The following is a 27,381-nucleotide window of genomic DNA, read 5'->3' as shown; positions in this document are numbered from 1 at the left end:
CCACAAATTATTGATTAAATAAAAATTTGAACCAAAACAATCCAAAAATAGGAACAAACACTCCGAATGTTTGATCAAGAGTCAAGACTTTTAGTTGAGTAGACTGTGGTCGATGTATCATCATCCGTATGTTACATGTTGTTGTGAAGCAAAAAGAAGAAAAAAAAAAAAAAACTAAATGCTTTTCACTTATCTAAGATTGTTATTGTGAAAAGAAAAACAGTATATGATCACTGACAAATATCAGATTTACACAACTTTTAGAATGATATAAATTGCAACTTTGATGTAAATGGTAAAACTAGAAGACAGCTATTTTTAACGACAATTTCTAGAAGCCAGCTAATTTATGCCGACTTAGTATTAGCATATTATCCTTTCAAACTTTGAATATTCAAAGATTCCTCTTCCTATATCAGTTTTCATTAGCTCATATTGTATTTGAAACTATTTTGTTAAACAAATAATAAATTTGGAAAAATAAGGAAGGGTCGTGTCGCTTTAGATCGGCAAGTCAAAAATGTCTATGTGCATGTATTATAAAACCTATGGTACTGCTAAATAACTCTTATTTACTGTTCAAACCAATCTTTTGAAGATGATAACTCCCAAGAAACCAAAAAAAATTGTAAATAAAGCCTAAAGACCAGGAATAAAGAAAACAAAGTCGATTTGACATTTGTGTCTTCATTATCCTCTTATTATATAATCAACAATGACATTAAAAAAAAAAAACAATGACATTTTAATAAATTGTTACTACAGTATTAGTAACACTCATTTTTGTTCTATAGAATTACAATTAAATTCATTTCATGAAAATATATTATCAATCGAATTGGACTAACGTAAACAAATTTTTTTAAAAAATATTTTTAGTCGTCTACAACTCACATACGCATATTTTTAAATTTAAAACCCTAGTTATAGCATAACGATGAACGAGGACAATAATACAAATCACGAGACTACATAAGAACGATGATAATTGATTGTTACATGTTTCTCGAGTTCGTCAACATATACTCTCTGTTTCTTAATAAGTGTACGTAGTTTAAGTAAAATAAATTTGTTTCTTTTTATTTGTTTTTTTTTCTTTCAAATTTCAATGTAATATTTATTATTTTTTTCTTATTTTTGACTCTTGAAATTCTGACGTTTGTTTTTTCATTGGTTGAATTGTTTATAAATAGATAATAAACATATTTAAAAAATTGTTTCGAGTTATGTGTCAAAATTGATTTCTTAATTTATGTGTCAAAATTGTTAAGTACACAACTAAATAGAAACATAGGTAGTACAAGATAAAGATGATTGCAAGATTCTATCGAAACCTTACGAGTTATGCAACTAGGTTGATCTTGAGACCAAGTTGCTATATACAAGATTCTTGTTAAAGTAAGATTCGAGTCCATACATTGTACAACGAAACAATACACATCGTATATTCTGGATAATCGAAAAGTTGGGACACAAAAAGAACGAGTGTGTAACAAGTTTTACATATCCTTTCCAAAAATATCCATCTCACTATCATAGTTTCCTTCTTCGTATAGCAAATAGGTCTTAGAAGAAGAGGATAAATTCCCACAGTTCACATAGACAGCTTTTTGCTTCATAAACAAGTTGCTGACTATGTAATAATGCATTTAGATTTAGATGGAGAAAGAGAGATAATGAAGTACCCAACTTGATGTATATGGACTATGAAATCGAAATGACACTTCAACTTTTAGTAAAAAGAAATTGTTATCGAGACTTTATTGAAATGATTGAGAACAAACTTGAAATCAGAGTAAGAATTACAATGCAGTCCTAGTCGATGTGATGGATCAAAATCTTTGCAAATAAAACAGAGACATGTATTGATAGTGTAAACTGAGACCACCAGGCTTGTGTAAATTACTTGCTCACAAGAAAATAAAAGCAATTCACTCTTCTGATGGCAGGCATTCATCGACCATCTCCACGAGGTTCGGATTCTCTAGTGCAGCCGCCACACGTTCTTTATCGTTTAGTTGTTTATTCACTGCATTTTAAAGACCAAGAAACCAGACATCATGTCTAAAAGAAGTACAATCGATGTAAAGCAAAACACGCATACCAAAAAAGATGGATAGACATATTGAAAAATGACATACATGCATCCTCTGTTGCATGAGAACCAGGCGCCACCCGTATATCAATCTGAAAAATATAGAGTTGTTTCAGAAGATTGAGGCACATAACAAATTCTGTCGTGTGTACTTTTAAGGCAGTCATAATGACATTTAGTACAACAGGCTAGATCTATATTTCTCTTAGCAAGTATCAAGAACAGTTGATTAAAGAATGAAACAAGAAAATGGTTATATGCCTCACATATCACAAGGAGAATGTGTCGTTGAATGTTTAATTAGTGCAATACTTGATGAATGCCAAATGTCCAATTATGTTCAAACTAGTCTCAATAATGCGAAAGGCAGATATGAGCTCAGTAGATCATATTGACAATGCTCAAAATACGCAGGAATACAGAACCACAGAAACAAAGAAAACAAAAAGTATCAGAAAGCTTTGTACCTTGTATCGAGAAGGAAGGCTTCGCAGAAGTTTCACGCGGACACAAAGACCGATAACGGTTGCCATACTACAATGTTCCACAGTTGGAGTGAACGTAACCCTGAAAAGAAACGTCACAGCTCAACAGATTGGCTCAAAGGAACACTAAAACCCATACAAAAACGTTAAATCCCAACATGTACCTAACATAACTGTTCTCATCATCCACTTCAACTGAGTCTTCTGTAACAACTCTGAGATCTTCCAGAGTATTAGGATGCTCTGGATCCTTGATATCTCTTATATGATTTGTGTATTGTCAAGGAAAAAAAAAAGAAGAGATAATCCAATATCTTTCTATATCAACTAACACAAAGATTCAATTTTTTTGTAAATTACCAGACGGATATTACACACTCTTATGAGAAATTCAGCATAAAGAACATGATTCAAGCTAAGAAGCAAGTCTAGTTTCTCCAAAACCTACTTCGAAAAGATATCGATATGCATACGAGAACAAAAGATTCATGATATCTAAACACCTTAATAAGCATGTCAAGTTGTTCCCACTACCTACTTGACTGCTAAGACGATAATGGCATCGAAACAAACACACACAACAAAAGGATTGCAATTCCCAAAATTAAGGATATCAAAAATCTCAAGTTGATCAATTGGTTCTGGTGTAAACTCATCGGTAGTGCTTGAATCAGTACGAAGACGCCTCTCTTTCTTCGGGTAAATGATTGGGTTCTCATTAATCAACCCAGTTACCATTTTCTTCTCCCCTGCCAAAATTAATCAACTCGTCAAAGCAGAAAGCTTCACAAAACCCTAAATTTCCAGGGAAGAAGCAAGCAGCGAATTGAAAACTAAAGAAAGACATATACCGGAATCCAAAATCAATTAATCAGCAAAGTTTTCAGCTTTGATTCGATTAGGGAACAAGAGAGAGGCAAAGATTTTCAATTTTGCAAAATTTGTAAGAAACGAAAAGAAAATCGGAGGTAGGTCAAAAAGCTAGTATATAGGCTTACGAGTACGATAAGGATTGAAGAAAACCTCGCCGCCAATTTAGAATACTATGATCCAATAAGAACAGCGCGAGATGATGATGGTGCTAATTTCTTTTTGGTTTTCCAAATCCTCTATATGATAGCTAATTATCGTCATAACTCTATTTATCGTAAATCATCATTTTTCGACAATATATAATATTCACATATTGATATATATATATATAAAGTATAGATTATAAAATTTATATTTTGTTAAGTTAAAATCTACAAATATGATTAAAAATAAGCCTAACAAAATATTGATCTTATAAAAAATGCTTATAATATAGTTTTTATATGGGACAATTTTGTTTCGTTATTTACTTTTAACATTGTAATTTAATATTTTAAAATACGGGAGATATTTGATCTCGATCTATATTTTATTTATTCTTTGAACTTTGAAGGTAAAAACGTATTTATGGACTCTAAACAATTAGTTAATATGCTTTACCAAAATTTTTGACAAAGAATATTATATAATTATTCACCACAAATATTTGCATCCCATATCTATAATATTTTTTTTATAAATATTAATAAGTGTATTTGATGTACATTCTTTCACAAAAGTTAAACTATAATAGATAGTTGCATGTTCCTTAAACTAACAACAAAATTAAGATGAAAACTAAGTACTTAATTGCTCGAGTAATTATCTGATACACTTAACCGCAATGTAATATATACAGGGTCGATCCACAAGAACAAATAGTACACTAAAGATTTCCGAAACTTATTCTTAGGTAGAGCGGAAATGTTGTTTGTTTGGTTTTCAGATTTGGTCGGTGGATAGGTTGAGTGGATTGGACAGATCAGCAGATGGTTTGACTCGCCCTTCCTTTGGTCGGGTGAATAGGGCGGGTCAACTGGACGAATCAGCAGATGTTTTGACTCGCTCTACCTTTGGTTGGATGAATAGGTCGGGTCAATTGGACGAATCAGCTGATGTTTTGACTCGCCCTACCTCTGGTCGGGTGAATAGATCAGGTCAATTGGACAGATCAGTAGATGTTTTGACCCGCCCTACCTCTGGTCGGGTGAATAGGTCGGGTCAATTGGACAGATCTGCAGATGTTTTAACCCGCCCTACCTCTGGTCAGGTGAATAGGTTGGGTCCATTAGGCTGAACGTATTTTGATACTCCTTGAGTATTTTTCAATGCTTTTTGCTCCAAACTTCATCCATCTTCACTGCATCACCTGAAATGACTAAAAACGACTCGATGGACCCTAAAAGCATCTAAAAGACGCTTAGACTCGACAAAACACTAAAACTATAAAGACATAAAACCGATAAAAATACAACACATTATTACTTAGAATAATAACCAGGAATAATCATACATTTTAAAAAAAATTTACTTGGAATATAAAAATGTGACTATTTAAAAGTTTTTGACTAAAACCATCAAAGTATACGAGAAACTACTTAAGCTTGTGGTTAAACTAGTTTCAAAATTTACCTTCATTTTTTTAATGAATATATTAAAAATGCGAACATAGCTACATAGCTATCCTACTTTCAAGAACTTTTTGAGGTAAGGGTTAATAAAGCCATTCATCACATTTTGAAAGGTGAATGTAGTATTAATGAGTTCAAATGGCATGACTAGAAATTCATAATGTTCATCATGTTGGTGGTAACCAAATATGTGATTATGAACACAACGACATTCACATTAATGGGTTGTTTATCAATTTGTTTTACAACATAATGCCCGACTTACTCGAGTACTATTTTATCTCGGAGTTTCTCAAGATAAATAATTTGAGTTTCTTCTAGCGTGATTAATCTTGTACAAAAACAGAACGATTGATACAAAAAGGATTTATTAGATTGAGGTCTTGGTGTAGGTTTGATGCATGATTAGCGCAAATAAACTGTTTTACTCCTAGGCTGCTTTTTCAAATTGGAAAAGAATATGAGATCCAGTGAAGTAATAGTAAAGTATACTTTACATATATGTCTCTTTGAAAACATGTCATTCTTCTTCTCTTTGTTCCATTCATGTGTTCTTTATTTTTTTATTCTTTTATAATTGTTGTTTTATGTTTATCTTATAGGGTCTTGTCTCAATTGAATGAGATGATTGCATAGTGTTCTTTGAAAACTTTTCTGAATACCAAAATGATTGTGTGTAAGATATTAACGTTGAACAAGATCTTGAATCAGCTGATGGTTGAATAACTTACAAAACTGAAGGAAAACTCTATGTCTCGAGTATCATGGATCACTCAATTCGCCAATGGAAGGATGATGATTTGTTTGCCATAGTCATTCATATCACTGAGTTACCAATAGGTACCTAGACTGCGGGTTACTTAAAGTTTTGAAGGAACACCCATCTGTGAGATAGACGTGGGTGTCTCCCTTATAATTTATCTTGCATGAATGCATTCCACATATTTCACGTCCTGTGAATGTCTTTTTTATAGTGTAATTAATTTATTATTATTTAATGCATTCCCGTCTTTCAGTCACTCTCAAGACGATTCTATCGATATCAAATTAATATAATATGAGAATCAAAAGTGGTTGTTATGATTGAGGAGTTGATGGTAAGTCTGTGTCTCATCTCCTACATCCACACGCTCAACATGTACCTATATACTCCAACCAGCGAAATAAAGAGATATCCCACTGCAAAAGAAAGTAAGAACAAATTCAACTGTTTACTTCTAATATGTTATACCATTTACTATATCATAGCTATGCTAACTAATATTACATTTTAGTTCTTTTAGACAGTATGAAAAGAGACTGTCTAATAAAAAGGCCAGAGTATAGGTGAATTTGGAGATGGTTCGTGATATAATAAGATTCAGGGAGGATATGTGCGACGGAACAATAAAGAGCGGTTCAGAAACTGAAATTTTTAGCCAGTTGACAGAAAAAAGTACAGCAAATTTAGCCAAATCAGCCAAAAGGTTCAACACTTTGGTCTATCTCATCTCAAGATGGAGCTTTTGTGATGATGATGGTGATAATTTTTTAATTTATTTTGTGTTTCAAATAATGTGAACATCTAAATTTTCTTTTAATATATATGGACAAGTTTATTTTGTTTATTATTATTTTTTTTTACCAAACACAAGTGGATCCAAATTGTTGATTATTGATAAAAAAAATTGAAAAAAAATGAGTTGAAGAAGAAAAGTTTGAATAATATTCGACTCATTTCTCTGTGAAATAGGAGATGAACAAGTTAAACAAATTTTCTAACTTTTTAACTTTTATATTATTTATATTTTATTTACTTTTTTAACTTTTTAAGTTGATGGGTTGAATTATTTTTCCAACTTATTCATCTCAAATGGTAAAAAATTAGATGAATGATTATTCAACTCTTTCAACTTCTTAATTTTAGGCAATCATTTGCACCCAAGGAGTACAAATGGTTGCATACGAATGAAACATTTGAGTTGAAGAAGAAAAAGGAAGAAAAAGGTTGAATAATATTCAACTCATTCATTTGCGAAATAGGAGATGAACAAGTTGAACAAATTTTCTTTACAATTTATTCATTTTTTCAACTTTTTAAGTTGAATGGATTGTATCATTTTTCTAACTTATTCATCTCAAATGATAAAAAATCAGATTAATAATTATTTATTTTTTTTTAACTTTTTAATTTTAAACAACCATTTGCACCCAAAAAATGGTATTTTTCTATTTAAAAATAAAACTTCCACTTCCATCGTAATTCTATATAAACAATATTTTTTATTAACAGTTTCATGGTAATTAAAAGGTTCGGTGAACCAAACTAGAAAAAAACGAGTTATCTAGTATTTTAGAGTTATAATTTTTTTTTTTTTTTTTTTTGGGTAGAATGAGGAAGACTAGTCTCCCATATTATTAAGAAAAAAAAACAAAAATTACACAACAACGTTTTGTGGGCGTGTAGCACCACTAGCATCCTCAAAAATAATCGAAGTAGCAAAATCAAGCCTAAGTTGAAAACTATGAAAACCTAACGGTAAAGTAAAAGCATAAAACGTTGTAAATACTTCCACTAGCTAGTTCGTCGGCAAGACGATTAGCCTCCCTATACATGTGAGAGATACGGACAATCCAGTCCTTCGAAATGAAGCCATAGCACAGTCGTACTAGGAATGAAAAGGGATGCAAATCGCTAATCCCTGTCGTAAGAAAACCCACCACAATCTCTGAGTCCACCTCCAACTCTATCCGCGTAGCTCTTTTTTCTCAAGCTATGAACAACCCATAATAGACAGCCCATAACTCAGCTAAAGGAGCCGAACACAAACCTATGTTCACTGCGAATCCTCTACACCATATACCATTGCTGTCCCGTAACACCCCACCAGCTGTAGGTCGTCCCGGGTTACCACGAGACGTACCGTCCGTGTTCAACTTCAGCCATCTCTTACGTGGTGGAGTTATAATTTATTATTATCTAAAGTTTTGACAGATGTTTTTAATTCAATTTATTATAATAATAATATATATATATATTAAAAAAAAAAAAAAAAAAAAAAAAATTCAACAATACATTCGATAACATACCACGAAAAATAGAACAAAACACAGCAACTTTGAAACAAAGATGAGTAACTAAAACCCGCAGGCCCAAACTCCACAGCCCAAACTCATTGGGTTTCACTGATTATTTGGGCTGTGGAGTTTGGGCATGCGGGTTTTAGTTACTCATCTTTGTTTCGAAGTTGCTGTGTTTTGTTATATTTTTCGTTTTGAATAAGTCACCTCCTTTGTCGGAGAAAGACTCGGGCGTTTAGCTAGTAGCTTAAGTTTAGGAGTTGCAGTTTGTTTATCTTGAAAAGTCTATTTAAAGACTATCTCTGAATTTTATTCAATGCAAGTTTCAAGTCTCTGTTTCTTGCAAATTCTGTTTCAAATTGAGATTAGAAAACAATAAGTGGTATCAGAGCTTGTTACGAGCTTGGTACGAGAGAGAGAAACATCATGAGTGAGAAGGAGTCTATGATCATACCAAAATTCGACGGTGACTATGAGCATTGGGCTATGCTCATGGAGAATCTGATAAGATCAAAGGAGTGGTGGGATATTATTGAGACGAGAATTCCAAGGACGGAGAGAAACGTGATTCTCACCGGACCGCAGAGGACGGAGCTGGCGGAGAAGACGGTGAAGGATCACAAAGTGAAGAACTATCTATTTGCGTCAATAGATAAAACAATCCTCAAGACAATCTTGCAGAAGGAAACATCTAAGGATTTGTGGGAGTCCATGAAAAGGAAATACCAAGGTAACGATCGAGTTCAAAGCGCACAACTGCAGAGATTACGCAGGAGCTTTGAGGTGCTTGAGATGAAGCTGGGAGAAACAATCACCGGATATTTCTCTAGAGTGATGGAAGTCACCAATGATATGCGAAATCTAGGTGAAGATATGCCAGATTCTAAGGTAGTAGAGAAGATCTTGAGAACTCTGGTGGAGAAATTCACATACGTTGTATGTGCCATAGAAGAATTAAATGACATTAAGATGATGACAGTAGATGGTCTGCAAAGCTCGTTGATGGTTCATGAGCAGAATTTAAGCAGACATGATGTAGAAGATAGAGTCTTAAAAGCTGAGACACAATGGAGACCGGATGGTGGACGAGGTAGAGGAGGAAGTCCAAACCGAGGAAGAGGATGGGGAGGTTATCATGGAAGAGGACGTGGCCATGTGAACAGAGACACGGTGGAGTGTTTCAAATGTCACAAAATGGGACATTTCAAGGCAGAATGTCCAAGCTGGGAGAAAGAGGCAAATTACATAGAGATGGAGGAAGATTTGCTTCTCATGGCTCATGTTGAACAAATTGGCGAAGAAGAGAAACATGTTTGGTTTCTCGATTCTGGATGCAGCAATCACATGTGTGGTGTCAAAGAATGGTTCATCGAGTTGGACCACGACTTCAAGCAGAATGTGAGGCTGGGAGATGACCGGAAAATGACTGTGGAAGGAAGAGGAAAGCTGAGACTTGAAGTTGATGGAAGAAACCAAGTAATCTCAGATGTGTACTTTATTCCAGGGCTGAAGAACAATCTCCTTAGCGTTGGGCAGCTGCAACAAAAGGGGTTGAGATTCATAATTGAGGGCGATGTGTGTGAAGTGTGGCACACGTTGGAACAGAGAATGGTGATGCACTCAATCATGACAAAGAATCGCATGTTTGCCATTGTTGCAACTGTTAGAGAGGCTAGAAAGACTGAAGGAAAAAGGTGTCTTCAAGTGATCGAAGCTCAAGACAATTTATGGCACAAGAGATTCGGGCATCTTAATCACCATGACTTGAGATCACTTGCAGAAAAGGAAATAGTAAAGGGTTTGCCAAAGCTCACTCATGGAGACAAAGATGTGATATGCGAAATCTGTCTAAAGGGAAAGCAGATCAGAGAGTCTATTCCGAAGGAGAGCATGTGGAAATCGACTCAAGTCCTGCAGCTAGTTCACACAGACATATGTGGACCAATAAACCTTGTATCAGCCAGCGGGAAAAGGTATATCCTTAATTTTATAGACGATTTCAGCAGAAAGTATTGGACTTATCTGTTGTCCGAGAAGTCGGAAGCATTCCAGGTCTTCAAGGAATTTAAAGCTGAAACTGAAAGAGAATCTGGTCAAAAGGTGGTCTGTTTGAGGTCAGATAGAGGAGGAGAGTACAACTCAAAGGAGTTTGAGGAGTACTGCAAAGGATTTGGAATTAAGAGACAGCTCACAGCAGCTTACACGCCACAACAGAACAGAGTCGCAGAAAGAAAGAATCGGAGTGTGATGAACATGACGCGATGTATGCTGATGGAGATGTCTGTACCAAGAAAGTTCTGGCCTGAAACAGTTCAGTACGCAGTGTACATACTGAACCGGAGTCCATCAAAGGCTCTAAAAGAGATTACACCAGAAGAGAAGTGGAGTAATTGGAAGCCATCGGTAGAGCACTTGAGAATTTTTGGTAGCTTAGCATATGCTTTGGTGCCGTACCAGAGAAGAATCAAACTTGACGAGAAGAGTATCAAGTGTGTGATGTTTGGAGTAAGCAAGGAATCTAAGGCGTATCGTCTATATGATCCTGCTACAGGAAAAATCTTGATTAGTAGAGATGTTCACTTTGATGAAACCAGAGGCTGGGAATGGGAAGATAAACTGCCGGAACAAGAGCTTGCTTGGGAAGATTCTGTTAAAGAACCTGCAGGGGAAGAGGGTACAGACGCAGATCAACCCGAGCAACAAGAAGAAGAAGAAGAAGCAGTAGAAGAAGCAGCTCATCAAAATCAAAATCTGCGGTCTGTTGAAACAGGAGGTGCTAGACAGAGACAACCACCTGTTTGGATGAAAGATTATGTCATCGGAAACGCAAAGGTTCTTATAGCAGAAGAAGAAGAAGATGAGATGTTTGCGATGTTTGTTGGACCAGAAGATCCAGGAAACTTTGAAGAAGCGGTTCAGATGGAGGTATGGAGAAAGGCTATGGAAGCTGAGATAGCCTCAATAGAAGAGAATAACACATGGGAACTGGTTGAGCTGCCGGAAGAAGGAAAAGTAATTGGGTTGAAATGGATCTTCAAAACCAAGTTCAACGAGAAAGGAGAAATCGACAAATTTAAGGCAAGACTGGTCGCAAAAGGGTACCATCAACGATATGGAGTAGACTTTCATGAGGTATTTGCACCAGTCGCTAAGTGGGATACAATCCGGTTAATACTCGCCTTAGCAACAGAGAGAGATTGGAGAGTCTTTCAACTTGATGTAAAGAGTGCCTTCCTACATGGAGACTTGAAGGAGGACGTGTTTGTTGAGCAACCTAAGGGATTCGAAGTTGAAGAAGAATCCAATAAGGTATACAAGTTGAAGAAAGCCCTATATGGACTAAAACAGGCTCCGAGAGCATGGTATAGCCGCATAGAGGGTTACTTTATCAAGGAAGGGTTCGAAAAGTGCTACTGTGAGCATACTCTGTTCGTGAAGAAGGAGAGTAGTGATGTTTTGGTTGTAAGTGTTTATGTTGATGATCTCATTTACACAGGAAGTTCAATGGATATGATTGAGAAGTTCAAGACATCGATGATGGAGGAATTCTCAATGACAGACTTGGGAAAAATGAAATATTTCTTGGGAGTGGAAGTTATTCAAGATGAAACGGGTATTTTCATTAACCAAAGGAAATATGCTGCAGAGATTCTCAATACTTATGGAATGGAAGATTGCAACCCAGTCAAGAATCCAATTGTGCCAGGACAAAAGATAACCAAGGAAGGAGCTGGAGAACTAGTGGATTCAACCAAGTATAAACAACTCATTGGGAGTTTGAGGTACCTAACCACCACACGACCATACTTGATTTATTCTGTAAATCTTGTTAGTAGGTACATGGAAAGCCCAACTGAGATGCACATGCTTGCGCTGAAGAGAATCTTGAGATACGTGAAGGGAACTCAAGGTTACGGGATTCAGTATAAACGTGGGAGAGTTGCTGAGCTGATCGGGTTTGTCGACAGTGATTACGCTGGTGATGTTGATGACAGGAAGAGTACGTCCGGGTTTGTGTTCATGTTAGGAGGAGGAGCTATTGCTTGGGCATCAAAGAAGCAGCCCATCGTGACTTTATCAACAACTGAAGCTGAGTTTGTGTCTGCTGCATTTGGTGCTTGTGAAGCGATATGGCTCAGAAATGTGTTAGAGGAGATTGGTTGCAGACAAGAAGAAGGTACACTTGTGTTCTGTGACAACAGTTCCACTATAAAGTTGTCAAGAAATCCTGTGCTACACGGAAGGAGCAAACACATTCATGTGAGGTATCATTTTCTTAGAGAACTGGTGAAAGAAGGAACTATCAGGCTTGATTACTGTGCTACTGCAGACCAACTTGCAGACATCATGACCAAGGCTGTGAGACGAGAGGTGTTCGAGGATCTTCGTGAAAGAATGGGAGTAAGGATCAGAGAAGAGTAAACTGAAGATTGGAGTTTCAGTTTAAGGGAGAGGTGCTGTGTTTTGTTCTATTTTTCGTTTTGAATAAGTCACCTCCTTTGTCGGAGAAAGACTCGGGCGTTTAGCTAGTAGTAAGTTTAGGAGTTGCAGTTTGTTTATCTTGAAAAGTCTATTTAAAGACTATCTTTGAATTTTATTCAATGCAAGTTTCAAGTCTCTGTTTCTTGCAAATTCTGTTTCAAATTGAGATTAGAAAACAATAGAAAGTACCATGGTTCTTCTGGATGGAGATCCACCGATAATACTGACCAGGGTGTTATTTTGGAAAATTCAAACTGATCCAAACATGTAAACCGTGTCAACAAATCGAATAATAAAAAGATATGATAAAGAACAAAACAAGCAGTCCAGATTTTTACCTTACTACAGATTCCCAGAGGCTGTTAACAAATTCAAAGACATCTTAGTGCCCATCATAGCAAGTAGAAAAGTTTTAAAAAAAAAAAACACTTGTGTTTCAAGCCAATGAATTTAGGCGTTCGAATAGGGGATGAATTAGAAAACATCAAATTTAAAGCAGAGACTGACCATCTTTGCAAGTCGGAAATCGGCTTCTCGTCAACGTACGGGCAAAGGAAGACTCAGAATTGTCAGAGAAACTAAAGGGTTTTTTTCTTCTTTGGTGTAATTGTTAAGGGCTCAAGTTTGCTGTGTTACCCCGGCCCGTATCATATTTTAAAGCCTTAACTTTGTAGAAAATAGGCCCAAATTAAAATGGGCTTATTCTGGTTTCTTTCTTTCTTTTCTTTTCCCGAGTTTTGACGTCTACGTTGATTTATTTATTTTTGCCGACAAATAAGAAATAACTTTCATTAAATGAGAGTCATTTTTTTTTTTTTTTGGGGGTGGGGATATGAAAATTTTTATGAATTTTTAAAGTAAAACCTTCATAAATTAATAATATCGAGACCGAGAGAATTTATTAATTTATCGATAAATAGAGAGATTTTACTAATTTTGTAATCTCTTAAAATTATTATATGAAAAGTAGTTTTTTCTTTATAATTAATATCTTTCAAAAAAAAATTATAAGTAGAAAATAAATTGTTAAGCTTAGAAAATAACACAAAAGATTTTAAGATATAGTAAATATATTAGAATTGAAATCTACCAAGAATTAATACAAATTTATGAAAAACTAATAATAGTATATTCGTATTTCACTAAATATTTTACATAATCTATATATATATTGATAAGTTTGTACAATTATTAATTTATGGTATTGATGGGACCATAATTACATAAGATTTTCAAAAAAAATATTATTTTATTAATTTATAGAGGTTTTACTGTATATTAAAACATCAACTTTCAAACTATATTTCATTTATTCTTTGAACTTTAGAAGGAAAAAACGTATTTATGGAATCTACACAATTAGTTAATATGTCATTAATAAAGCAAAGACGAATTAGTATAAAACGAAAACCGAAACTGGATCAGGCCCATAGATTTAAAAATCTCCAGAAAAACCTCGTGCCTTCCTCTATGGAATCGACACGTCATCATGCTGACTTTTCTCTATGAAGAGAAAATCAAATCACCAAGTCATAAACATGGCTGGGCAAAATATCCGTTAGATTTGGTTCGATCCGTTATTCGATTCGATTCGATTTGAAAAATCTGGATATCCGTAACTTTTCGAAGCAAATCAAATATTAAAAATAGATACTCGTAAAAATCGGAGCAAATATCAAATACTATAATTCAAATTAGTGGATATCCGATTCGCTCCGGAATACATACATATATATATTATTACATATATAAATTATAATTTTATTATTCTTGTAAGCGTTTTATAATTTTTAATCTCTGAATTAATTATTTGAACTACTAGTTTGAATAATTAAAGGAGAAATATACATATTTTTGATAAAATATTACTATTTTTAATAAAATTTTACAATTTTTGGATTATATTTTAGTTATTAAATTTTTTTTTGTTTAATTTTAAACAAATACTTAACAGATCGAATATCCGGCAAATAGTTTGGATTTTAACGGATATTCGAACAACCGGATATCCGGTCACTAACAAAGCAAATACGAATCGAAAAACTTAGTATTCGGAAAAAACGAATCGAATAACAAATACCACTAAAAACCCGGATATCCGCTCCGTGCCCACCCCTAATAAACAACAACACCTCCGGTTTTTTCACTTTCTATATAGTCATCGGACGATCGATCACAACGGAGAAGAAAGCCATGGCGGAAGAAGAGAAAAGCTTGAAGAAGCAAGTGATGGTGGCGATTGATGAAAGCGAATGTAGTAAACGTGCTCTTCAATGGACGCTTGTGTATCTCAAAGATAGCCTCGCCGATTCCGATATCATCCTCTTCACTGCTCAACCTCCACTCGATCTCAGCTGTGTTTATGCTTCCTCTTATGGCGCCGCTCGTTAGTATCTTCTTCATCTTCATCTTCGATTTCATTTGTGGTTTGATTTTGAAATTGAGTTTGAATTTTACCTTCTGTGTTGTAGCGATTGAGCTGATAAATTCAATGCAAGAGAATTATAGGAACGCTGGATTGAATCGGCTTGAGGAAGGGACCAAAATTTGTGCTGAGATTGGGGTTTGTCTCCATCGCAATCGTATTTGTTTGTTTTTAGGATCTTTCAGTCATATGAAATTAGTTCAAACGCATTGTTATCAGAATGTTATTGGTTAAATCTTGCATGGTTTGGTTATGTTATCAGGTAACTCCAAGAAAGGTGTTGGAATTTGGAAATCCTAAAGAAGCCATATGTGAAGCTGCTGAGAAGCTTGGTGTTAATATGCTTGTTGTTGGAAGCCATGGTAAAGGAGCATTACAAAGGTGTGTAATTAGTGAACTGAACATTAAGATTGTTGACGAGGTTAGTTTTCGAAGATGATAATGTTTCTTACGTTCTATGTGTATGGACAGGACTTTCCTTGGGAGTGTTAGCAATTACTGTGTTAACAATGCTAATTGTCCAGTTCTTGTGGTGAGGACAAAAGCTTGAAGACCTCTTCTCATTATCGAGAACCCTGGCTTGATGTGTGTGTTGTAAAGTAAACATATTGATGATAATAATGCTCTGCTTGATTATTACTGTTTGAAGAAGATACTTTGTGAGTACACATAAATTTTGTTTGATAAATAAAGAGATTTGCCTTGCTTGGGGCTTGCAGTCTGCAATTTCTTAGTTTCAACATGCAGTTCTCAAACTGATACTAAGACAGGCTTAGAGTAATCAAATGCTATAAACTCGGCTTCAACCGAAAATCCTGTTTAGGGTAGCTGCCAGTCTCACCCCTCCTTGTGCTAAGCGCTGATACACTATTGGTAGACGTGAATAAAAGTATTCATCTGCGAAGATGACATTACGTTTTTGTTAGCTTCTTTCTTTTGTGAATCATCATAGTTTTTTGGGTGAATTCTTTACCTTCTAGAGTGTCTCCTTCAGTTACCCCCTTGTATGCCCAGTCACAGGCTGCTTGAATTCCTTCGGATGCATATCTGTGTGAAGTTTACAGGGGAAAGCAAGTGGACGTTAAATCTGGTTCGTGCCGGCTTGAAGAACAATCACTTTTATTCAAAGGTACTGTAATCTTGTATCTGACTTACATGTCTGGACATGCCGTCTTCTTTGTGCAACTCTCCCATCTCTTAACTTGATCTGCCCATTCTGTCTGCATTTTATAAAAATATGTCAACAAATCAGAAACACTTTGTAGCATACAGGTAGAGAACAGTCTTTTTGATGCATGAGTACCGTGATATTCTTCTTGAGTGCATCCACCATTCCTTCTAGTTCAGAGTTATAGAGATCTGCTTCAGCAGTTTCGATAATATTGGAATCCCATATCTGTATAAATCTTAAGTTTAGAACTTTGTATTATCTGATGCTGAAATTATATATGCGTTTGGCAGTTCTTACATGGTGGAGGTTAGCTTTTCTGCTGTACCAGTGCACTTCGATGGTGTTCCCTCCTTTGTCTGAAGCGTAACCCACATGTAGAGGCTGCATTTTACAACTATGATATTCAGATATACTCAAATAAGAAACCGGTTATCTTGATTGAATTTTATAATAATACCTGATGGATATCACCCATGAAATGGGACACGAAGAGCAGGGCCTCGGTTAAGTTGTCTGACGACAAGAAAAAATAGAAACGGAACATGAGAGGGAGATAAAAGATGAGGAAATTGGTGAAAAGCAAAAAGGTGGCAACGTTTTGGTACTACACTGTGACTGAGATGAAGCTGCAGTGTTGTAGGAAAGAAGCTGTGAGGTGTAATTGTAAATGGCTCCTGCAACACATCTTCCTTTCTCTCCAGCTTCGTCCTTGCAGTCCCCTTTGGACTCGAAACAAAGAAAATGTGGTTGGAATCATAACACTTATGCTTTTGATTGTTTTGTGACATGGATATTATAAAAAAGCTCACTATTGTATTGGTATGAACATGCATCAGGAGTGTTGATATAATGAAGAGGAGAAGACCAGTGGTATCTAAACTTGACACGATCAGCCCAAAGACACAAGCTAGACAAGTCTCCTTCTGCGGATTCAGGTAACAGCTCTTTCACCGCCTTTGCTGCGGTTTCATCCAACCTAGTCTGTTCTTCTCCTTAACGTATTAGTTTTTACGTATATAGATTCAAAACTAAAAGACGAAAGAAGATGAAAAATCAAAACCTGCGCGATTTTACAGATGATTTCATGACCTTCTTTCCCCCAGCCATGGATGCTAGGTGCTGCATAAAGAAGCCAAACAGTGATGATCATCATCACTACATGTAACCATCTTTGGTTTGCCATCTCAGAGTTCTTTGAAATGTGTGTTGTTGTTTTTACGAGATGAGTGAGTTTTCATTTGGCTCTTGTTTATATATGCTGATAAAGAATAGAGACGTACAAGGAAGTAAATTCCAAAGATTTATGTGTTTAGGGATATGTGTTGATGTGTGAAAGCTTCTTTTGTATTTTTATTTTTGGCCAAGTGTGTGAAAAGCTTTTAAAGGTCAAAAGAAAGAAATGGGTATATTATGATTTGGTAGATACTGTATCTTTTTTCTTTTTGTCAGTTTAGGAAATGAATCGTGTGTGAAATCAAATGGATTTTACTTCTTTCTTCGTTTTGCTTCTGTTGGATCTGTGATCTGTGTCTATAGGTAAGCTTTTTTACTTACCTCTCTATCTAGTTGACGTTTCCAGTAACTAATTGGCATATAAAAGAAGTTTTTTTTATAAAACAAGACGCTATTTTCATAACATAAAACTAACTCATAAAACTCATCCAAAAACTAACTAGTGTTTTATAAAATCACATTCACTCATATATAAGCTAGTTTTTAGATGAATTTTGACGTTGTGCTAGGAAGCACGGAATCTTCGTCGGAGGTCCGCTTCCCGCTTCGGAATCTTAGTCAGAATCGGAAGCTCTTGGAAGCTTTCGGAATCTCGCTTCCATCGCGTTTCCAAAAATTCCACTTTGGAAGCTCGTTGGAAGCTTACGATTCCGGTTTGGAAGCTTGCGCTTCCATTTTATAAATTCAATTTTACAAATAAAACATGAAATTATTATTTTTATACAAACAAACTCAAACTAAAAATTTTGCATACTAATATTTGTATTTTATTTTTAACAAAATCATGTTTAGAAAATAGCAATGACATGAATCTAATATGTGAGAGATATTATAAATGATTAATTAATTTAGATTAATTTCGAGAGACTTGAATTTGATAATATTTTTACCTATAATATACATAATTTGAAACGATTTTGTTTGATGTTATTTAAAAAAAGAATGAATATAGTGTTATAATTTTTTTCTTGAATTATTTGATTTTGTTTGTTGTAAAAATTGGTTTAATTTTTAAGTTTAGTTTTTAAAATTTATTTATTAGATTTGTGGGGTTAATATAACTTGTAATATGATATAATGTTTAATATTTAGTTATATATATACATATATATAGATATTCTTTATATATACTATACGCTTCCATCGCGTACCGCTTCCGTAAAATTTTCTAAAAAATCGCTTCAGCGCTTCTAAACGATTCCGCTTCCGCGTACCCGCTTCCGTTTCCATGCAACATAGTGTTTTAGTAGACTTGTTTAAGAATTTAGTACATAATATATTCTTGTCAAGTGGTATTGAAGTAGTTTGAGCACTTTTTTGTTGTTTACTAGTGAGTAGTGAAAGAGTTCTTTATCTACAAGCATCCCTTCCACTTCAATTTTGGTTGCTCATTTAACCACTTGGTGTCTCACTTGATGAATTCAAGAATCGTGCCACACAGACTTGGTGTCTCTCTTGATGGATTCAAGAATCGTGCCACATGCATTGTATCATCACGGAAACCGGAAAACAATGTGATGTGATAGTCAACAGCGTAATTCTAAACAAGGGGATTTGGTTTCCTCAAGCTACCCTCAGGCCCAAGTACTCGTTCATTGTGTGGCTTGCAACACATAATCGGTTAATTAGAGGAGACATAATGAGATCATGGAATGTGGGAGTGAACTCTAAATGTGTTTTCTGTCGAGAACCAATCGAGTCAAGGGACCATTTATTCTTCACATGTAGCTACTTTTCTCAGGTTTGGGAATCGCCTACTCGGGGCATATATATATATATATATTCACGACCGCGCTTTAATAAAATAAAAAAAAACAACCGGAATGTTTCAAATTACGGGCACCGGAACGGCGGCTCCGGCAATGTCTATGGTGTTTCCGAATTCATCAAGACGACCGGTTATGCTTCCTCTCCGGAGCGCAAAGACCTTCAAGCCTCTCGCATTTCTCGATCTTAAAGGAGGCAAAGGGTACACACACATCTCTCTAATTTCATATTTGCTTCTCTAGCGAAATCGGATCCGTTATTGTGCAATTGAGTTTCTGGATTCAATTTTGTCGAGCTTTCATTGATCTAATGATTCTGATTGAAAATTTCGATATTGTTGTACAGGATGAGTGAGTTCCATGAGGTTGAGCTCAAAGTTCGTGATTATGAATTGGATCAATTTGGTGTTGTGAATAATGCTGTTTACGCAAACTACTGTCAACACGGTTAGTTTGCAATGTTGCTGCTTCTGATTGTTGAAATTGTTTATACATTTCTGAATGTACTTGAGAGTGTCAAGATCTTGCTACTATGTTTAGAGTCTTGCTAGTTTTTGACGTTGCTGCTTCCGATTGTGTACTTTTCTATTGTCGAGAAGGGTTTCGAATCGTTTAGTTGACTGAATCTGGACTCTGCATGATCAAAGTTACTTTTTCAATGTAGTGGAGTAGACTTTAGGGCTTTTGGATTAAATGTGACAAGATCTTTCTAATAAGTTTAGATTCTTGCTAGTTAAGTTTGCGATGTTGCTGTTTCAGAATTCAGATCGTGTTCTTGACAGAATCTGGACTGCATGATCAATATTTACTCCTTTTCTGAGTCTTATTGTGAATGTGGTTGAGTTGAAATTTAGAGTAGAGGAGTAAATGTGTCAAGATCTTGCTACTATGTTTAGAATCTTGCGAGTAAATCGTTTTTTTGCAAGATTGTGTACATTTTTGTTGTTAAAGAGGAGTTTCAGATCGTATGCTTGACAGAATCTGGACCGCAGGATCAAACTTACTCCTTTCCTGAGTCAACTGGATCATTTTTGAATGTGGTTGAGTTGAACTAGAGAGTATCGTCAGACTAAGTGTGACAAGATGTTGGTACTAGTTATTTGCTAGTAATTCGGTTGCACTCTTGCTGCTTGAGATTGTGTCTATTTCTACTGTCAAAGAGTAGTATCAGATTGTATTCTTGACAGAAGCTGGACTGCATGATCAATAGTTACTCCTTTTCTGACTCTAATTGGAAACCTTTTCATACATTTTCTGAATGTGATTGGAAGAATGATATATATATTAAGATCTTGCTCGTTAAGTTTAGAGTCTTGCTTTTTGCATTTATCTTCGGCATATATTGGGAAGTGGATGGCTTTGTGGTTTAGAGTCGAGGTATGTGTTTCTTATCTCATTCTAACCAGCTCTTACTTGTTGATATCTTTCTAACTAAAGGTCGACATGAGTTTCTAGAGAGTATCGGTATCAACTGTGACGAAGTAGCACGTTCTGGGGAAGCCTTAGCTATTTCAGAGTTGACAATGAAGTTCCTTGCACCTTTACGTGTAATAATAATGTCCATCTTCTCCTCAACTTACTACCTCACATATGCCATGTCAATGTGCTGTGGTATATTCATTTCATCTCTTTGAACAGAGCGGAGACAAATTTGTGGTGAAAGCAAGGATATCGGGAACATCTGCTGCGCGTATGTACTTTGATCATTTCATCTTTAAACTTCCTAATCAAGAGGTTAATATTCTCAATAAGCCTTTGTGTTTTAGTTGATAAGTTTTTTTACTTGTGAATTACTAACTAATTTGGATGCTTTTGATATATATAAAAAACAAAGCAGCCTATATTGGTGGCGAAAGGAATAGCTGTGTGGCTTGACAACAAGTACCGTCCTGTTCGTATCCCATCTTCGATACGCTCTAAATTTGTTCACTTCCTACGCCAAGACGACGCCGTTTGATTCACTCATCAGACCAATTAAATCTACTTAATGGGCCTGTGATTAGCCCATGTCTTATAAATATAAATATGTATATTCGGATAATGCAAATGCCAAATGCAACATTGGATTTCTCCCGCCGTTACAAGCCACCGAACTTGTGCATAACATGAGAAAACAAAAACACAAAAGTTGAACTCATTGTAAAAATACAAATGCATAACCAAAAATTAAATGTAAAATTCATGTGGCTAATGTTGCATTGAGTCATGAGGCTAGTAAGTTCATAATCTTATACACATACTAGGATTTGTAAATTTTTGTTTTACATAAATTTAATTAAAGTAGTTTAGTTTGACATGTCTAATATAGTATCGATTTTAACAAAAAAAAATATTGGTACTGTTAACAAAATAATAAAATGAGGATTTAACCCGTATTGAAGCGTCTGGTTAATAATATTTTACATTTTTATTAATGTCGATTCAAACATGTTCTGCCATATAACTCGTCCCGCGATATAACTCGTCCTGTGTTATCTCAAATTTTTTATATGTCTAAACATTTTAGCCAATGTGGGACGTTGAACTGTTTAATTTTTCATTAATTGAGTAATATATTTCCGTTTTCTAAAATTCCTAATCACAATATATGAAAAGAATTAGAATTTTATTAACTTTATCTATTATATGATGATTCCAAAATATTTATAAAATAAAATCAAACAAGATAATAGAATAATTATAATATTAAATTATAACTAAATCTTCTAAATATCTATATTATTAACTGTGGAACATTATATGAAAATTTTATAATTAATGTTAAACTTTTAATTGTGTTGGTTATATAGCTAGTAGATAATTAATTGTAAAGTTGTTTGGATATTTGAATATTAAATAAAATGTACTTCAACATATATATATATATATATATATATATTTCCTAGACTCCAAAATGTGTCTTTCCTTGTTTCTAAGGTCTATATATTTCATTATTAGTACTATACTACTATACAATGTCAACTTTCTGAGAGAACCTATGACAAGCAATTAATGGAATATTGTCTAAGTTTGTAAAATGCAGAACCACCCTAAGTTTTTTGATGTTTAAACCATATGGACAAAGGAAAAATATTTTTGGAAATATCTTGGTCATGACTTCAAAACACTTGAATGTGAATATAAGTATGTGCAAGCTAAAGACTAGACCTAATAGTGGTTTCTATAGCGAACAGTTCATGTGCAGTTCTCGTTCCAAATCCAAATCAAGTAGATTTAGTACGTCAAGAGCATTCCGACGAATGCACCTTGATAATTGTTGAAGGCGAGTCGGCAAAATTATTGGCGCGGAGATGACTGTCTGTATTAGAACAAGAAATATATGGGGCTTCTTCTTAGAGAAAATATCAAACATGAATGAAGGCCTAAAAAATCACATCTACCCCAATTACAAACATGCTCAGAGCACTTGAGTTGGTGCATTAGAGAGATATACAATCGCTACGATACCATCATGTTATGGTGGTGATGTACCAGGATCCCGACGACATTCATATTAATGGATTGCTCATCAATTTGTTTTATAACATAATGTCCGACTAACTCAAGCATTTCTTATCTCCGAGTTTATCACTCCTCTCATTAATCTTATACAAAACCAAACGGTTTTAACCAAAAGATTTATGAGACTTGAGTTTTTTTTTTTACTCCTAGTTTGCTTTTTCAAATTGGAAAATGAATATGAGATCCAATGAAGTGGTAGTAAGTAGTATACTACAAGGTATATTTTTCTATGTGAAAACATGTCATTTTCTTCTCTTTGTTCCATTCCTCTCCTCTTTGTTCTTCAATTCTTTTATGATTGTTGTTTTATGTTTATCTTATAGGATCTTGGCTCAATTGAATGATCATCGAACGATTTTGTGTGGGATGATAAAAGCTTAACAAGCTCTTGAGAATTGGTTTGTTTGTTTTTTTTTTGTAAAATAAAGTTTAAGGAGCGTTTTGATTGGGTTTTAAAACAAGCAAGTGTTGTTGTAAACCACATTGTAGATAACATAACCTACTGTGCTTTTTCCACTTCGACCGATTGACCTATGCACACACAACTCTTCAATGATGGATCCCCTCTCTTGTGGATGGCTTAAAACCTGGTCAAAAAAATGTTTTGTGGAGCACATAAAAAAAACGTGTTGGCTGGAGGGTGAAAGTTTCAGAGTTCGTCAGTTATTTTTGTGTGTGTATGTTTGCAGAAAAGAATGAGAGAAGAAAAAAGAGACAATGCGGGAGATATTTGTCTCGATCTTTATTTTATTTATTGTTTGAACCAAAAATTTTGAACGATAAGAATGTAGTTTTGGAATCCAACTATTAGTTACATATGTTGTACCAAAATTTAAGACAAATAATACTATACAATTATTCATCGCAAATATTTGCGACCTCATATCTATAATATTTTTTCATAAATATACAAAGTGTATTTGTTCTACGTTGATATGTAGTTCCTCTTTCCTTAAACTAACAACAAAATTATTTAGACAAGTACTTAGCATAATAATCAAGTATAAATGGTACCTTAAAAAATTACTTGGATTGCATAAGTGTGACTATTTTATAGCTTTTGACGAAACCATCAGAGCACAAGAGAAACTACCTAAGCTTGTGGCTTATAAACTAATTTCAAAATTTATCGGGCATTTTTACAATGGATATTAGAAAATTGCTAACATAGCTATCACCAATTCGAATAATTTTTTGAGGTAAAGTATGAAAATGTCATTCATAACACTATTAAATGTGGATGTAGCATTAGTGAGTCCAATTAGCATCACCAAAAACTTATAATAGTCCTCACGGATCTTGAAATTTGTTTTCTCTACGTCATACCTCTTTCCCGATGATTTGATGGTAATTAGATTTGAGATCAAACTTGGAAAACATGACTGTCCTCTGTAAATCATTTAACAACTCTTCTATGATGGATATATGATATATGTTTGGGATGGTTGCTTTGTTTAAAGCACTAAAGTCCACACATAATATCCATCTTCTATCCTTTTTCTTGACCGATAAAACAAGGCTTGAGTATGACATGATGCTTGATCTGGTGATCTTTGCCTCCAACATCTCCTTTTCCAACTTTTATGTCTCATTCTTCTCATTGATGAGGGACTCTCCTTCTTTCATAGTGATGGGGTGTTGCATATTCTTTCAATCTTTTTTTTTTTTTTTGCTCTATGCATGCTGTTTGGTGTCATTGTGCCGACAGTTTCAATTTCACAATAAAAATTAATGGATGTATAAGTCACCCAAATCAATCCACCAATAAAAAAGATGTGTTCATCTAAGCTTGAGGAAGCATGAAAGCATTTCATATAAGCATTTTGCAATCACAAACAAATAGCATGAACTCAAATTCATCACTACAACACATTTTCCAAAAATTTCTAAATTTCAACTTTGGGTGTGTAGTATGAACAATTCATCTTGTAGCATGAATTCTCCACAAGATTATAAATTCCTTTCACGAAATCAATAACCCAACCAATAGACAACATAACCAACCAAGCATTGACACATAAGAAACTATATATTTTTATAGTTATAATATATAAAATGTTTATTAATCTATCCACGGTCGTTTCGGATCAATTACAATAATTTGTGATCTATAGTATATCGGGGACATCTGCTGCGCGTATTCACTTTCGATCATTTCATCTTTAAACTTCCTAATCAAGAGGTTAATATTCTCACTAATTAAGCCTTTGTGTTTTATTTGATAAGTTTCTTACCTGTATTACTAATTCGGATCCTTTTGATATATATCTATAAAACAAAGCAGCCTATATTGGAGGCCAAAGGAACAGCTGTTTGGCTTGACAACAAGTAACGTCATGTTCGTAATCGTATCCCCCCATCTAATCAATACGCCTACATTTGTTCGCCAAAAACGACACCGTTTAATTCACCTCATCAGCCTTCCGTAGTGGGCCTATCAATAAGCCCATATATATTTATAACTAAAACAAATCTGTATATTGGGATAACTCAAAATGCAACATTGGATTTCTCCCGCCGTTACAAGCCAACTAACATGCGCGTAAGCAACTGAAGAATCGGTACATGAGAAAACAGAAATACGTTTGAAATGATCTAAAACTGTAAAACACAAATAAACAATCGAATTTATGTAAAATTCATGTGGCTAATATTGCAGTGAGGCATGAGGGCTCGTAAGTTGATAATCTTATACGTTCGTTTCCTAGACTCCAAAATGTACTACATGATCCAAATAGTATATCGAATTTATTTATCTCAAATTCGTGTGGCTAATGTTGCGGTGAGTCATGAGGGCTCGAAAGTTTATAATCTTATACGTTCGTTTCCTAAACTCCAAAATGTACTACATGATCGAGAATATAATTTATGTAAAATTCATGTGGCGCTAATGTTGCGGTGAGTCATGAGGAGGCTCGTAAGTTGATAATCTTATACGTTTGTTTCCTAAACTCCAAAATGTAATACTAGAATAAAAGCTCAAAACTTAAGAAAATAAAAGGACACGTAACGTTTCATGGTAAACACTAGAACCCTAGATGTCGAGCAGTGGCACCTTCATAGAACACAATCTTTGTCTTTTATTTGGAAACCAAAACAAGTCGATTGAATCTACTAGATTCTGTACATGATGCGTAATCAAAAAAAAAAAAACATATGGGTTACAATGCGTCACTATTTTTTTTATTTTGTTTTATAATCGTCGTTTCTAGGTATTTGGATGACCATAAGAAAAAAATAATAATAGAAGTAAATGTTGGAACTTTAAACATTTCAGGTGTATGGTTTCATCAGGCGAAACCTCAGCTGCTTTTCGTGATTTGTCGCTTTACAATTTTATCATTCATGATAAGAAGAAATATTTTTTACCATAAATCTTTACCAACTAAAAGTATTAGTCCTTTCGAGATACATTTCTTAACCATGAATTACAAAAGTATTTATCGAAGTGTAAAGAATTTAATCAAGAAACAACATTTTGTTTCAAACAATTTAAGGAGCAGAAGGTGATCTGAAAAACATTAATGGATGATCAAGAACTATATAAATATATTTTTTCCATGGAAACACCAAAATGTCAACATGTTTATTTATTGATTAGTTCTTACTAGTTGCCATTATTTATTTCAACAACTGTATTATCAAATTAACGAATATATTAAACCATTCTTGCTAAAAAATTTAAAATAGAATATGTTTTTTTTTTAATTTAAAATTTTCACCTTAATAATTTAATCAAAATAAAGACAAAAAAAAAACAAATCTCCTCATATCTTGGACCAAATCAACTGATGAGACTCTCCATATATATTGGAGTGCGTAACTTTTTTGAATACAAGTTTTTTAAAAATATATATTTAAACAATATCTACTGCTTTAGTTGCTAAAATTATCTCTCCACTTTTTTCTTTTTTAATCATTGCATTTGGTAATTAGTTTACAATTTTTTTACTGAAAACATATGTTCCCATGAATATACACATGAACATTTCGTACATCTATTGTTTCAGTTGCCCAAAATTCATATTCTGTCGTTTTGATTCCTAAGTGAAGTATTCTTTTTTTTTCAGTGAAGTAATTTTAAACTATTCAATAATAAAGTATGTATTTGTGAGAGGCTCTTAAACTACCATCATTAATAATATTGAAGTAGCTAAAATCATAAGAATTTTAAATTTAAATACATGAAAAAGTTGATCCGATCCGGATAATATGAAACCCGCATAGAGAGAATATATTTTGAATTAGAAAAATAAAAAAAAATTGACCATAAATTTATATTTAGTTTTCTAGTTAAAGAAAAAAGAAAAAGAAAAGGAAATCTAGTAAAAGAAATTATCTTAGCTATTTTGTTTTGTTCTGAAATGAAAACACTGTTCTTAACATTTTAATTAGAGTAAAAGTGTAAACCGTTCAAGAGAAAATATCAGATTTACTATATTATCTCTTTATTCAAAGCTTTTTTCAAAGTGTATTGTTTGTCAGATTTACTAGATTATCTCCTATCATCTAAAAAAACTTCTTATATAATTATAAAATGACTCGTCAAAATTTCTTTTGTTTTGAAATATTTTAATGTCGAAACATCCATATCATATTGCTCCCCGGCCCTCTACATGTGAATTTGGATTCCTAAGTTTGGGTTAGTAACATATTTTTTCATTAAATATAAATTATCAA

The 27,381-nt window shown here is 34.1% G+C and overlaps 4 protein-coding genes and 3 long non-coding RNA genes across 9 annotated transcripts; 4 read left to right on the top strand and 3 right to left on the bottom strand.

The window, feature by feature from the left end:
* Window positions 1-1,730: 1,730 nt before the first annotated feature.
* LOC9324717 (protein AE7) lies at window positions 1,731-3,694 on the bottom strand. Of its 2 annotated transcripts, none has more exons than XM_021010000.1 (6): window positions 3,579-3,694; window positions 3,195-3,329; window positions 2,745-2,850; window positions 2,563-2,662; window positions 2,142-2,187; window positions 1,731-2,029 (listed from the first exon to the last, which is right to left on the bottom strand). In XM_021010000.1, the coding sequence occupies exons 2-6, from the start codon at window positions 3,316-3,318 to the stop codon at window positions 1,932-1,934; spliced, it is 474 nt and encodes a 157-aa protein (XP_020865659.1). In that variant the 5' UTR covers window positions 3,319-3,329; window positions 3,579-3,694; the 3' UTR covers window positions 1,731-1,931. The 2 variants fall into 2 exon arrangements, with proteins under 2 accessions (XP_020865659.1, XP_020865660.1); XM_021010001.1 differs by lacking the exon at window positions 3,579-3,694 and adding an exon at window positions 3,432-3,565.
* Window positions 3,695-6,027: 2,333 nt separating this feature from the next.
* Window positions 6,028-13,354, bottom strand: LOC110230644. The gene is made up of 4 exons (XR_002333776.1): window positions 13,113-13,354; window positions 12,944-12,964; window positions 12,795-12,859; window positions 6,028-6,242 (listed from the first exon to the last, which is right to left on the bottom strand). It is a non-coding gene; the product is annotated as an uncharacterized LOC110230644 (long non-coding RNA).
* A 1,387-nt stretch (window positions 13,355-14,741) lies between these two features.
* LOC9323240 (universal stress protein A-like protein) lies at window positions 14,742-15,735 on the top strand. Its single transcript, XM_021035549.1, has 4 exons — window positions 14,742-14,991; window positions 15,077-15,168; window positions 15,293-15,411; window positions 15,502-15,735. The coding sequence occupies exons 1-4, from the start codon at window positions 14,799-14,801 to the stop codon at window positions 15,578-15,580; spliced, it is 483 nt and encodes a 160-aa protein (XP_020891208.1). The 5' UTR covers window positions 14,742-14,798; the 3' UTR covers window positions 15,581-15,735.
* Window positions 15,693-17,539, bottom strand: LOC9324715 (endonuclease 2). Its single transcript, XM_021035548.1, has 9 exons — window positions 17,262-17,539; window positions 17,011-17,182; window positions 16,810-16,920; window positions 16,659-16,714; window positions 16,499-16,582; window positions 16,334-16,426; window positions 16,186-16,250; window positions 16,004-16,077; window positions 15,693-15,927 (listed from the first exon to the last, which is right to left on the bottom strand). Exons 1-9 carry the CDS (start codon window positions 17,382-17,384, stop codon window positions 15,833-15,835), a joined length of 873 nt encoding a protein of 290 aa, XP_020891207.1. The 5' UTR covers window positions 17,385-17,539; the 3' UTR covers window positions 15,693-15,832.
* Window positions 16,062-17,312, top strand: LOC110231000. Its single transcript, XR_002334095.1, has 4 exons — window positions 16,062-16,159; window positions 16,492-16,947; window positions 17,038-17,136; window positions 17,222-17,312. It is a non-coding gene; the product is annotated as an uncharacterized LOC110231000 (long non-coding RNA).
* Window positions 17,540-17,693: 154 nt separating the features above from the next.
* Window positions 17,694-18,151, top strand: LOC110231001. The gene is made up of 2 exons (XR_002334096.1): window positions 17,694-17,737; window positions 17,915-18,151. It is a non-coding gene; the product is annotated as an uncharacterized LOC110231001 (long non-coding RNA).
* A 586-nt stretch (window positions 18,152-18,737) lies between these two features.
* Window positions 18,738-25,048, top strand: LOC9324714 (acyl-acyl carrier protein thioesterase ATL3, chloroplastic). Of its 2 annotated transcripts, none has more exons than XM_021010116.1 (5): window positions 18,738-19,403; window positions 19,547-19,647; window positions 20,638-20,747; window positions 20,839-20,934; window positions 24,986-25,048. In XM_021010116.1, the coding sequence occupies exons 1-5, from the start codon at window positions 19,258-19,260 to the stop codon at window positions 25,031-25,033; spliced, it is 501 nt and encodes a 166-aa protein (XP_020865775.1). In that variant the 5' UTR covers window positions 18,738-19,257; the 3' UTR covers window positions 25,034-25,048. The 2 variants fall into 2 exon arrangements, with proteins under 2 accessions (XP_020865775.1, XP_002888651.1); XM_002888605.2 differs by lacking the exon at window positions 24,986-25,048 and adding an exon at window positions 21,038-21,337 and having other exon boundaries at window positions 18,751-19,403.
* Window positions 25,049-27,381: the final 2,333 nt, after the last annotated feature.

This window comes from Arabidopsis lyrata (assembly GCF_000004255.2).
Source record: "Arabidopsis lyrata subsp. lyrata unplaced genomic scaffold ARALYscaffold_2, whole genome shotgun sequence".
NCBI lineage: Eukaryota > Viridiplantae > Streptophyta > Magnoliopsida > Brassicales > Brassicaceae > Arabidopsis > Arabidopsis lyrata.
The sequence above is the reverse complement of the archived record's forward strand: the minus strand, read 5'-3'. Positions and strand labels throughout refer to the sequence as shown.